At 35.4% G+C, this 12,913-nt stretch overlaps 1 protein-coding gene across 1 annotated transcript in view; it reads left to right on the top strand.

Annotated features, from left to right (window-relative positions):
• The window catches only part of arntl2 (aryl hydrocarbon receptor nuclear translocator-like 2), a 28,091-nt gene extending 21,737 nt beyond the window's left edge, over positions 1 to 6,354 (top strand). Inside the window, exons 10-17 of the mRNA XM_046865006.1 lie at positions 759 to 999; positions 2,104 to 2,210; positions 2,416 to 2,566; positions 2,670 to 2,737; positions 4,307 to 4,421; positions 4,518 to 4,608; positions 5,494 to 5,593; positions 5,924 to 6,354. Of these exons, the coding sequence (XP_046720962.1) occupies positions 759 to 999; positions 2,104 to 2,210; positions 2,416 to 2,566; positions 2,670 to 2,737; positions 4,307 to 4,421; positions 4,518 to 4,608; positions 5,494 to 5,593; positions 5,924 to 6,075 (1,025 nt within the window). The 3' untranslated portion in view covers positions 6,076 to 6,354. The remainder of the gene's footprint in view (positions 1 to 758; positions 1,000 to 2,103; positions 2,211 to 2,415; positions 2,567 to 2,669; positions 2,738 to 4,306; positions 4,422 to 4,517; positions 4,609 to 5,493; positions 5,594 to 5,923) is intronic.
• The last annotated feature ends 6,559 nt before the right edge of the window (positions 6,355 to 12,913 follow it).

Below are 12,913 nucleotides of genomic sequence, written 5' to 3'. Positions count from 1 at the left end.
AGAACTGTGTCACTTTCTGCACATCAAAGCATTCTGTCAGTATATTTCCACAACCCTAAACAAATTATAGTTGGACATGGCTGATACATGCATTGAATTCAACTGCAGCTATGTCAGTTTCAGTAATATCATTTAAGAATCTATTTTCACACATTTAGCACAAAGTCATTCTCTATCAGAGTTGAGGATCAAACCCAAGCCGCATGTGTTCTGCAACAGCCACATTACCGCTGTGCTAATAAACTGTGTTTTATTCACCTTAAATTATATGATAAATGGTTATAATTCCTGTCAGATTCAACATCCTAGCAAAATCTTTTACTTTCTTAATTTTATTGAAACTAAGAAGCATATAGGCAACAATATGAACAACCACATATTCCCTTCACTTGGTGTAATAAAGTAGCTAGTTAAGCCTGAGATTAAAACCGAATATTTATATTTTAGTACATTACTAAATATATTTGTCTCAAAATAACCACATACAAAAGTGAAGAACTGAGCAAAAATTAGCTGTATTTTTTGATGTCTGATTTTGGGAAAGCACACAGCAGGCAGTGTGGGCTATTGAATTTATCAATCCCTTCCATGCCAGCTACAGTCAATAGAGACAGAGGAGACACTCATGGGGAGATGGGTACCAAGTCCAATCAAGTTGTGTCCCCTCCCCCCACACCTCTATTTAATTTAGCAATTTGTTTTAGTTGTAGTGGCCTGTTTCTCAGATTCTCTCACGTGTTTCCCCTTTGCTGTTTCAGAATCGCAGCGTTATTGCACAGTGCACTGCACCGGCTACATGCGCACTTGGCCCACCAGTCAGCTCGGTGCGGAGGGTGAGGCTGAGGCCGATAAGGAGAGCTCACATTTCTGCTGCCTTGTAGCTGTGGGTCGTGTTCACCCTCATACCACCCCCCAGGCCAACGGAGAGGTCAAGGTCAAGCCCACAGAGTTCATCACTCGCTGTGCCATGGATGGCAAATTCACATTTGTGGATCAACGGTATCAAATTTTAAGGATATTTTTTTCTCTAATATTTTGAGGTGTAATATTTTGGTGTTACAGGAAAATTTTAAGTTAATGATTCCGGAATCTACAGAATATATTAAATGTTTTTTTGTTAAGTACAGTGGAAAGATTTCACGCCCCTGTTACATTTGCAGGATTTCTTTTTGTGCTATAGGATGAATGAAAGAATGCTGATTTCTTTTTTCCTTTAATTTGATGTAACAAAAACTATTCATGTACAAAATCAGTAAATTATTTCAATGATATGAGATATAAATAGAATGTTGAAGCCATGGTTTCACCTCAAACCATTTGGCAAAATGTGTTCTATTTTGATGAGACCAGATAGAACATTTTGGTCATAAGATATGCTTGGTGCAAAACATGACTGCATATCACCCAAAAAACGTACACCTGGTGAAGCATGGTGGTAGCGGTATAAGGCTTTGGTGCTGCTTTTCTTCATCTAAGACTCGGGTTTTAGTTTATAATCTACCTTAACTAAAGTCTAGAGACCTGGAGAGGTTCAAATCTAGTATGTTTTCCCTAAAAACCTGACGGATTATAGTTTTACTGAAGATTTCATATTTCAGCATGACAATGACCAAAAACACAGATCCAAGAGAACAAAAGAATGATCTCAAATGAAGTCCAGATTGAAATTCAATTTGAAAAACATCTTGGAGAATTTCAGGAGAGAGATTATTTTGGAACATTTCGCAATGAAGAGAGAATAAAATTTAAATGACTGGAAGACTTGTACGTAAAAATACTGAGCGCCATATTACAAGCAAAAGTTGCTTTAACAAAATATTAGTGAGGGGTGTGTACATTTATGCAACCAGGTTATGGGAACTTTTTCTTCTCTAAAACGAGTTCCTAAAATTAGTTTTTACTTGAATTTTGTTGTTTGGAAAACTGACTTGATTCATTTTGGCCTTTTTGTTTTTTGGAAACCTTTAGAAACTTAGGGGTGTCTAAACTTTCTATGGCCACTGTGAAAGTACTCAAAACAATATCATTATTATTTGAGTGGAATTAGCCTGAGCGCCAAAGCTGTCAAACTCGATGACATTTATTTGTTCATAATGTTTGCAGAGCCACCACTGTATTGGGATATCTACCACAGGAGCTGCTAGGCACATCGTGTTACGAATACTTTCATCAAGATGATTTGCCTCATTTAGCAGATCGACATCGAAAAGGTGATCTCTGTTCAATGCTGAGGAGACTTGTATGTTGTAAAAAGTATTCTATATATTTTATAAGCACCATTAGAAGTGTAAGCTAAACCAATCTCTAATTAGATTTATGTTCCCCAAGTTGGCTTCTAGCTAAACTATGGGTACTGTTTTAGTATTATTATTCATATAATTTGTTATTTCATCCTTTATTTTTTTTTTTTTTTAGTATTGAGAAGTAAAGAGAAGATTGAGACAAACAGCTACAAGTTCAAAACAAAATATGGGTCATTCGTCACCTTAAAAAGTCAGTGGTTTAGTTTTATAAATCCCTGGACCAAAGAAGTAGAATATATAGTCTCAACGAACACAGTCATATCGTGAGTACAAATGTCTTTTCCTAATTTGGGAATCAAATTTTAACATTTACAATTGAAAGCCTTTATACAGATGAAGGTGCATGATGTGTGTTGCCTGATACAGCGATAAGAGCAGTTCCAGTGGATCGGGAGACAAGTCAGAACAGCAGATAGATTCCAAAGTTTTAGAAGGTAAGGACATTTTTTCCCCTAATTTAAATCAACACAATTTTTTTTATTAATAATAATAATAATAAAATAATAATTTCCTAAATATGAAAACCTGTTCTAATATAAACCTTAGTAGCAGTGATTCTATGGAGAGTGTTTTGAGGAAAATCTACAATTTGCACTATTTATTTCCACAATGGTTAAATCTGACTATTGGTGAATATCTGAAGCTTCTACATGATGCAATATAATTTAAATTTATAAGGCAACAATGATATTTAATAATACTGATCAATCTTGCTACAATAAAATATATAATTCAGATGTAGTAGCTACTTACTGATAGACTATATGAACAAATGTTCATGGACATCTGACATTAAAATCCTTTTTTTTTTTTTTAACATCCCATTCACCATGTTGCCCCATTGGCTTTTGTAAAGACCTTCAATCTTCTGAGAGGTTTGGTCTGTTAGATTTTGGAGTGTGGTTGTGGAGATTTGTGTTCATTAACCACAAGGGCGTTAGTAAAGGCAGGTACTTATGTAGGTGAGGTGAGGAGGCCTGGGGTGCAGTCAGCATTCCAATTTATCCCAAAGGTGGTCAGTAGGGTTGAGGTCCGAGCTCTATAGCATGCTATCCTGCTGGCTTGTTTTTGTCATTAATTATTCTTTTTTTCCCATATATTTTAACCACTTGCCTTTCAAGTTTTTGATAATAATGATTTTGTAATAATCATCATCATCAATAATAATCTAATATGATTGTTTCCTGGATTTATGATCATTGCCTTGAGTTGTTGTCTTTCAGATCATCTGCACTTTGTAATCTTTGCTCTGACCATGCAATCTAAAAGGATGACGCATGCTCTAAGTGTTTTGTTATGTCTGACAACAGCATGTTTGTAGCAAATATCTAGCTCCAGGGTCTAGACCAGAAGTGCCCATATTTTTCCTATAAAGGACCAAAAAATCTAATTGAGAGGCAAGGGTCAAAAGCATTATTATCATTTTTTATTGCATTAAATATAAACTGTATTACATTAAAACTAAAGTGGCCATGGTTCTCCTCATTTATGATTTAATATTTGAAAATTAAGAAATAAATAAATAAATAAATACAACACATGTCAAATTCACTTCATTTATTTCATTACACATTTTCTATCTCTTTTCATTTATGACATGGCCAAATCAAAGGTGATCTCGGCAAACTTTGGTCCCTAAAAACTGATGTCGTATTATTTTTCCTCTACATTTAACCCTTCTTGCCGCTAGATGGCAGACATACACAATACAAGTTCATCTGTGCGTCAGAGAAAGCCAAACCCAAATAAAAATAAAACAAAAAGCTAAATGTAAAGTTTGACCTGTAAAATACTTTATTTTCCCACAGACAGTTAAAAAAACTATATGCTTATAAGACGAGGAATCGTATGACAGCTGCTGCTTTACAGAAATTAAAATGTATTTAATTCACCAATTAACTGATGGATCATTATATCACCTTCCATTTATTCATAAATTGTATAACGTTTTTGTTTGCCTTAGAATAATTTCTGTTTGTATTGTGTTCTCTTCTCTTCATCAGAGGATGCAAAAAAATCTCTCCCCATCATCCCAGGAATCTCGAATGCGTCCGGCACCATGATTTACGCAGGAAGTATCGGAACGCAAATAGCGAATGAACTGCTGGATTTTAATAGGTATGACGTCTCCTGCTGATATTTTTTGCGAATGTCGCTTGGAATGGCATTTAGAAGTGAAATTGCTAAAATCAGTGTTCAATCTCCACTTCACAGGATGAACTCTTCCCCATCCAGTGGCAATGCCAGCCCCTTCAGTCTACTGCAGGACAAATCTCCTCTCATCCTCACTCAAGCCAGCAGCAATGTGAGTGAGCCTGTGTGTGTGTGTATTTTTATTTATATATAGATGGATAGATAGATAGATAGATAGATAGATAGATAGATAGATAGATAGATAGATAGATAGATAGATAGATAGATAGATATAGTGAAGTTAATGTGAATATCTATAGATATAAACTAAATTAAAACCTTCAACGAAACACACATGTTTAGTAATTAAAAATTCATTTTTAATTACTCAGTATGTGTTTTTTAAAGTCTCAAATCAAGCAACAAAAACCACCAAGATGCAGAAAAATGTAATCCAGAAATTAAACCTGTCTGTGAGGAAACATGGCAGAAGTTCCAGTAGATGTGTGTGTGTGTGTGTTTGTTTGTTTTACATTTAATTTTCTAAAAGATATGATCTACGGTTCTGCTTATTTCAGCATACTGTAACAAATGTCTTCATTCCTTCCATCCCTCATTTATTTACTCCCTCAACATGTGGAATTGTCAGGATTTTACCTTTTAAGAGAAATTCTTGAAGCTTCCAGGATCCTAGCGAATCCTAGCGCTATTGATTCTTTAGCGTTTTCATGCATGTGCAAAAGTCATAAATTTCCTGTTTGGAGTGTGCAGACACAGTGACACTGCACTAACTGTAGTTTCATTTTTTTTTTTTTTGCCATTGTTTTGCATGTTTTCAAGTTTAATAAAAATAATAAAAAATGCACTCAAAGTGTGAGGCGGAGACTACACAAACTTGCGATCTGCCACTTAATACGTTCCTGAGGGAAGTCAGATTGGCACATAAAAAGATTGCACCTAAATCCCCACATTGAAAAATTTTGGTACGAGTACTGTTACACCCACGCACACACACAATAGGCTTTGGCTGACTGTTTTAATTTTATTTCTTGTGTAGGTGCCAAATGGGGAAGTAACGGAAACGCATGCGCCCAGCAAGTCGATTTCGGTGGAGGACTCGCGTAGTGGACCCTTTACCGGCAGTGAAAATGTCATGGGTACACCGCTTTATAACTTTACAGCAGAATTGTCTGGATGCAATTTAGGCATTTGGTGTCTCGCACAGTTTAGAATGTAGCTGCTCTAACAAGCTGCCTAAATCCTATCATTTATGCATTTAAAGAAATGTTTTTATATTTGTTAATAACTTTACAAATTATGTTCACACATCAAAACATTTGTAAATGTGAATAAAATGTGGAAACATTACACAGTAGGTTGACTGTCACTTTATTTTTTGTTATATTTATATTATATATCATTATTATACTTAATTATTATTATTATTATTATTATTATTATACGTTTCTGATTTTTCTCTGATGCAGAGGGACCATCTCAGTTGGATCTGGATGGGGTTCCCGGGCTGGGAAGTCTGAGCAGTGACGAGGCTGCCATGGCAGTCATCATGAGCCTGCTGGAAACTGACGCCAACCTGGGAGAGGGCATGAACTTTGATGAGATGCGCTGGTCTCTCTAACTTCAGAGCTCCAATGTCTTTCTTTGAGTTTTGTTATGAATTTGGGTTTCTTTTTTTGTAAAAGATTTTTTTTTTGATTCCTTGAATGTGGATAGTTTATTTTATTTTTCTTTTTCTTTTAAACGTTCCTTTGATCACTGGGCCCAAGATCATCCACATCATGTGTTCTATCAAATTTTAACGGACTAGATTTTTTTTTCTAATTGCTGCATGACTCTTCAATGAAAAGAAAAAGATATCCAGAAAGTAGTAAAAGGCATCTACGATGTTTGGATTATACTTTTTTTGTTCCCTGGGTGTATCTTACAGAAGAATGAAGTACAGAAACTGCATGTAAAGTAATGTACCTTAAGCAATGACCAGATTTTTGTTGGTGTTTAGCTGTAATGACAATAACCGGCTGTGTTTTCCGATACTAAGACGAGCACGTCTCCGGCAAGACATAAAACTTCGTAAATGATTCTCTTTTAATTGACAAAACTTGATCGGTTTTACGAGGGGAACAAAACAGTGATCATTTTACTGGAAGCAAATCAGATTTTCTTTGCCAGAATCTTTTAAACCCAAGTGTATTGACTGACAGAACACTTCAACAGAATGACTGAAATATCTGAATGCATCGTGCCCTGCAATGTAATTTCATTTTATATATATATATATATATATATATATATATACATACACACACACACACACAGACACACACAGACACAGAGATCAGGCATAACATTATGACCAGTGAAGTGAGTAGCAATGATTATCTCTTCATCATGGCACCTGTTAGTGGGTGGGATATATTAGGCAGCAAGTGATAATTTTGTCCTCAAAGGTGATGTTGAAGCAGGAAAAAAGTTCCGTTTGTTGTCCTGATGATATACGTAATTTAAAACACCATAATTAAAACATTTATATTATTTAGGCTTCATGCTTTATGTTGAGTATGGTTTCAGTACAATACATACATTTAATAGCATTTGCATATTTGTCCATGCCCATGTTGATTAGAGTATTAAAAACGTGAAGTATTCATTTTAGAACTGATACAAATGTGTGATTAAGTTGCAATTAATTACAAATTAACTCATGACAATCATGCGATTAATTGTAATTAAATATTTTAATCATTTGACAGCCCATATGTGTGTGTGTGTGTGTGTGTGTGTATGTGTGTGTGTGTGTGTATATATATATATATATATATATATATATATATATATATATATATATATATATACACACATATATATATATATATATATATATATATATATATATATATATATATATATATACACACATATATATATATATATATATATATATATATATACACATACATATATATATATATATATATACACACACACACACACACACACACACACACACACACACACACACACACAGTCAGCTCCCGACCTACAAAAGCCTGACTTGAGAATTGTCCGCGGTACAAACACATATTCATGAATCAAAAAGATATTTAAGAAATCTTTCAAAATCCACGCACAGTATTCATATTTGACAACGCCGCAAACAGAGGGAGAAGAAGAAGAACGCCTGGCAGGCATGCATTGCCTGACCGAGAAACTAAAGTCTCACTCTTCTCGACTTACGAATATAAAATTATATACAGTATCCTTTACATTTCCATAACCATTTTAGTAGATCTTCTCAAGGGACAATATTATAGAAATGAAACTTGGTTATATATTAGAGTAGTACATGTTCAGCTTATATAGCAGTATTTACTGTCCTGTATGTTTAAATAATTTAACATACAGCCTTATTGTCCAAATAACTGGCAACAAAACTGAGTACACACTACGTGAACATGTCAAAACTGTGTCCAAAGTGTCAATATTTTGTGTGAGCACCATTGATAATTCTCACTGCCTTAATCCTCCTGGGAACTCAAATCACCAGAGCAGCACAGGTTTTTCTCGTATCCTCTTACACTCTTTCATGATATCATGGAGCTGCTGGATGTTAGACACATGGCGCTTTTTCACCTTCTGCTTGCGGATGCCCCACAGGTGCTCAATAGGGTTCAGGTCTGGTGACATACTTGGCCATGCCATCATCTTCACCTTCAGCTTTTTTTATTCAGTTATGTCGCAAAACTACCGTTCTGAAGGGTTCTGCTTCAGAATGTCACATTACAGCAGCACTCGTGCAGCCCCAGACCGTGATGCTACCACCACCATGCTTGACTGTAGGCAAGACACAATATTCTTTGTACTCCTAATCAGGGGGTCGCCACACATGCTGTACACCAACTGAGCCAAACAATTTTATCTTAGTCTCATCAGACCACAGGACATGGTTCCAGTAATTAATTCTCTTGAACAGGTTGTCTTCAGCAAACTGTTTGCGGGCTTTCTTGTGAGCCAGCTTCAGAAGAGTCTTCCTTCTGGGACACAGGCCATGCAAACTGACTTGTTGCAGTTTGTGGCTTATAGTCTGAGCACTGACAGGCAGACCTTCCACTTCTGCAACCTCTAAAGCAGTGCTGGCTGCACTCATGTGTCTGTTTTTATCCAGTGGTCAGTATGAGAAAATTGTACTCAAAGCACAAATTTTTAACTGCTCTAATACAAGATACACAAATTTGTATGGTTCTGTCAAAAACATGAACATGATGAATAGGACATGTGGCTTTGCATGGTTACACTACGTACAGCTGTTATCACTTTGGGTGTACTCACTTTTGTTGCCAGATATTTTGACAATAAGGCTGTATGTTGAGTTATTTTGAGAGGACAGTAAATCTGTACTGCTGTACATCTGCTGTACAATGCTGTATTTACTACTCTAAAATATTCCAAGTTTCATTTCTATAGTATTGTCTTTTGAGAGGATCTACTAAAATAGTGCTAAAATTTAAGGGGTGTACTCACTTTGAGGTTGTGTGTATGTATGTGTATATATGTGTGTATATATATATATATATATATATATATATATATATATATATATATATATATATATATATGAGAGAGAGAAAGAAAGAGATAATATATTGTTAGCATTATTAAACTGGAATATTTTACTGTTTGTATCTTCAAAACTCTGATTGTAAAGTATTGTACAATTATTTAAACAGAAAAAAAACTAATAAGTATTTTATAATACATAAAGTAAAAAATTATGTAGATTTTTTTTATTATTATTATCTATGGCAGCCCATAGAACTATCTTCTAAAAAGTTGTATTATTTGACAAAGGAGGGTTAAAGGAAAGTTCTGGCCAAATGTGGAGTGCTGACAACACTTTAGTGTGTCTATTGGTTTGAATTTGGCCGTATTTGGAATTATGTTTACTGTCATATCTTTTGAATAATTTGAGTCATTGTTTTAAGTCATTTTCTCATTTTAGCCATTTATTTTGATGTGACACATAATGATTTATTAATAGATTATGGTGTGTGTGTGTGTGTGTGTGTGTGTGTGTGTGTGTGTGTGTGTGTGTGTGTGTCTGTGAGTGTGTGTGTGTGTGTTTGTGTGTGAGTGTGTTATACCTTGTACTGATATTAAGTCATGTTGCTTTAGTGAAATTGAGTTGGCTCGTGTGCGTCTAATTGTATAATTTGCTTTACTGGTCAGGTATTGGAAAGCAACCAATCAGATCAACCATTTTGACCATTTCTGTTCAAGTGAAAAATGTCAAAATAATATATGTAGTTGTTTCACGTTATTATATTGACATTTTTGTTTCCACAGCTCATGATTCAGGGCTTCTGAGGAATTTGTACTTGTAAACCCAAAATGATTGTATGCTTGTGGTTCATTTGACCTTGATTCAACCTTGATCTATGTCTGCAGGGTTCTCAGTGAGGCTTTGATGACATGAGAGATAATTACTACATGCTTTTGCAGTAAAAGATGTAGTGTCTGATAAACTATAAGCTATATGTCACCTTAAACTATTGAAAAGGTAAAGCTATCCAAATGAATTCAAAACACTCAGGGAGCAGCTGGCTGGGAAGTTCGTAATTTTTTTTAACATATATTAGTAAATCTATGAATCATCCAAAAAAAAATCTACATCAACCTGGCAGAAACAAACATCAAAGGACTAACTATTGCTTTTTGTTGTGATTAATCACTCTGAAATCTAAAAGCACATTGGCACATTATGAACCTCCAGAGGCACAGATTCTTCTCCACTCTCTGGGTTTTTGCTCTGAATTGCCACACACTTTAATGCGAAACGTCTGCAGATTAAGCTATACAATGTGCCAGAAGCTGATTATTTGAATTTGCCAGATTGGTTGGCTGTTTAGCCTGTTATCTTGTCTTCGGTTTGGTTTGATCAAAAACAACATTTTCCCTTTTTACCCAAAAACAGCTTTAAAAAAATAAGATATAGATGTTCATTTTCTTGCCGTTTGTTAGATTTTGCGTACTGATGAAGCAAAGTTTCCGCATCTGCTTTATCAGTATATATTTTGTAGAAAGACTCCTCATTCATACTGAATATTAGATATTCCACCTACCTATTAGATATTACTACTAGAAGGTCTTCTTCCATTTCCACCATCAGAACACATGGCCATTGGCAGGTTCTTTTACTTCGCTGTCCAGGAGAACAAATATGCCTTTGTTGACATTTATCAATTCATGTGTTAAAAAGGTCAAGCAAAGGTTGACCTTTCAACACACAAACTGATAAATATCAACAACGTTTCTTTAACTTTGATATTTAGTGGAATATGGAGGCCTGCTGTGATGACCAGTATGGGTTTTGTTTGGTCAGTTGGAGCCTTAAATACAGGGCAGCTGTTCTATCGAACCTACATGAACAATCAGTGAGGTGTGACCGATGTGCCATACAGAAGCGGCTAAAAAGAATTAGTCTTTGAGTTGCTGTATTTCTTTAGTATCTATGTACTGTATTCATTTACCCCCTAGCATAGGGTCACTGTCTTTTGTTGTGAATATGTGGCTGTAAGCAAAAAATAAGTACTGTTTTTGGTCTAGAACCACAGCCATTACACATTCTACTACTTAATTCTTAGTTTTTTGTTATCTTGTAATGGTCTGCATAGAAATATGCTAAATATGGTGTTGATCTTCTGGTGATATTCATGCATGCTGGCCTTTGTGTGTAACTGATCATTTTCCGTGTATGTGTTTTTTGTTTTTGTACTGCATTTTTGTTAGTATTGGATAAAGGTAATGTTTTTTGCCTTACTTCCTGGACTTAAACGTTTATCGTTCTGATGATTTTACACTTTGAGAGTGGTGATTAGTTCACTGAAGACTGTTCTACAGGAGACACTCGACATTCCTCTGGTTCCTCCTTCCATGAACTGCTTGTGAGGGGAATGTGTTTAGATATGGGATATGCATCGCTTTGTACAAGCTTCCGAATAAGAAAAAAGAGACTGTTGAACAGATGAGACCCCATTCAAAACATGTTCTTCATCTTCCTGTGTTTTATAAGACATCTGAGTGTATGATGCCATGGCTGCTGCTGTTGAACAGGCCTGGTTTATAACAGAGGAGTGCTCTCTAAGCTATATTGTACAAAATGACTTTAAAATAAATATTAGTCTCATTTGTATTTGAATTATTTCACATGGAATTATATTATAAAAATGTTTTACCACTTAACAGCCTCATTTCAGCCTCATGGCACTTGTTTTATCATGGTGGATCCTGAGGTGGATACTATCCTGCAACACTCACCTACACTGTATTGACAAAAGTTTGTGGACCCCTGACTATCAGATTGGTGTTTTTTTTCTACATCCCATAAATGTAATATAATAAACTCCACTCTTCTGAGATGATGTTTCACTAGATTTTTGAGCTATAAGGGCCATAGTAAAGGTGCTTAGGTGCTGATGTAGGGTCAGGAGACCTTGGGTGCAGTCTGCATTTCAGTTCACCCCGAAGTTGCTTAATAGGGGTGAGGTCAGAACTCTAGAGTGGGCTACTCAACACATGATCCCTATTGATATCACTGATAATCCCCTAGCATCATCACCTAACTGATTCTCTTGTGGCTGAACGGACACAATGTCTGTAAAATCTGGAAAGAATAACAGCAAAAGTGTGGAGTAACCTGTACAATAGTGATACAGATGTTTTCAAATATTCAGTCAGATGATGTGAGAGGGAGACTTTTAATTTAAGTTGGTCAGATATGAAGCTCAGGACCACAAAGAAAGATCACATTCATTAACTTAGCAATTAAAGGATTCAATTACAGAATTCATTTATCCTTAGTGACTCAAGTCAAGTTTTTTTCTATAGCGCTTTTCACAACAGACATTGTCTCAAAGCAGCTTTACAGAATTTTAAAAGTGAAGGTGAATGGTGTGTATTTATCCCTGATGAGCAGCCATGGTGACTGTGGCAAGGAAAAAACTTCTTAGATGTTATGAGGAAGAAACCTTGAGAGGAACCAGACTCAAAAGGGAACCCATCCTCATTTGGGTGACATCAAGAGTGTGATTATAGTCTTTAAAACAATACAGAACACTGGAGAGTGAGAACTAACATGAGCACTGGAGTGTAAGATTATGAGTAATGTTATTTTTACAGTCTTATACAGTCATTTGTGGTTATAAAACTAGGAGCTACTGAGCAACTCATAAAATAGATCAACATTTGCGATCACCACAGATCCAACTCACTGCTCAGGATCACAATAGTGTAGATATAGGCAGTTTATATTTTGGCCTGTAGATCTGGCTATTAAAAAAATGTTTTTAGAAAACAGAATTAACCACAAAAAAAAAAAAAAAAAAAAAAAGATCCAGATCAGTATTGGTAACACATCATAGTGTATGTTTAATGTAACACCAGGATGAAGGGTACCGTAATTT

Source organism: Silurus meridionalis, chromosome 13 (assembly GCF_014805685.1).
Source record: "Silurus meridionalis isolate SWU-2019-XX chromosome 13, ASM1480568v1, whole genome shotgun sequence".
Classification (NCBI taxonomy): Eukaryota; Metazoa; Chordata; class Actinopteri; order Siluriformes; family Siluridae; genus Silurus; species Silurus meridionalis.
This window is presented reverse-complemented; position numbering and strand designations above follow the sequence as displayed.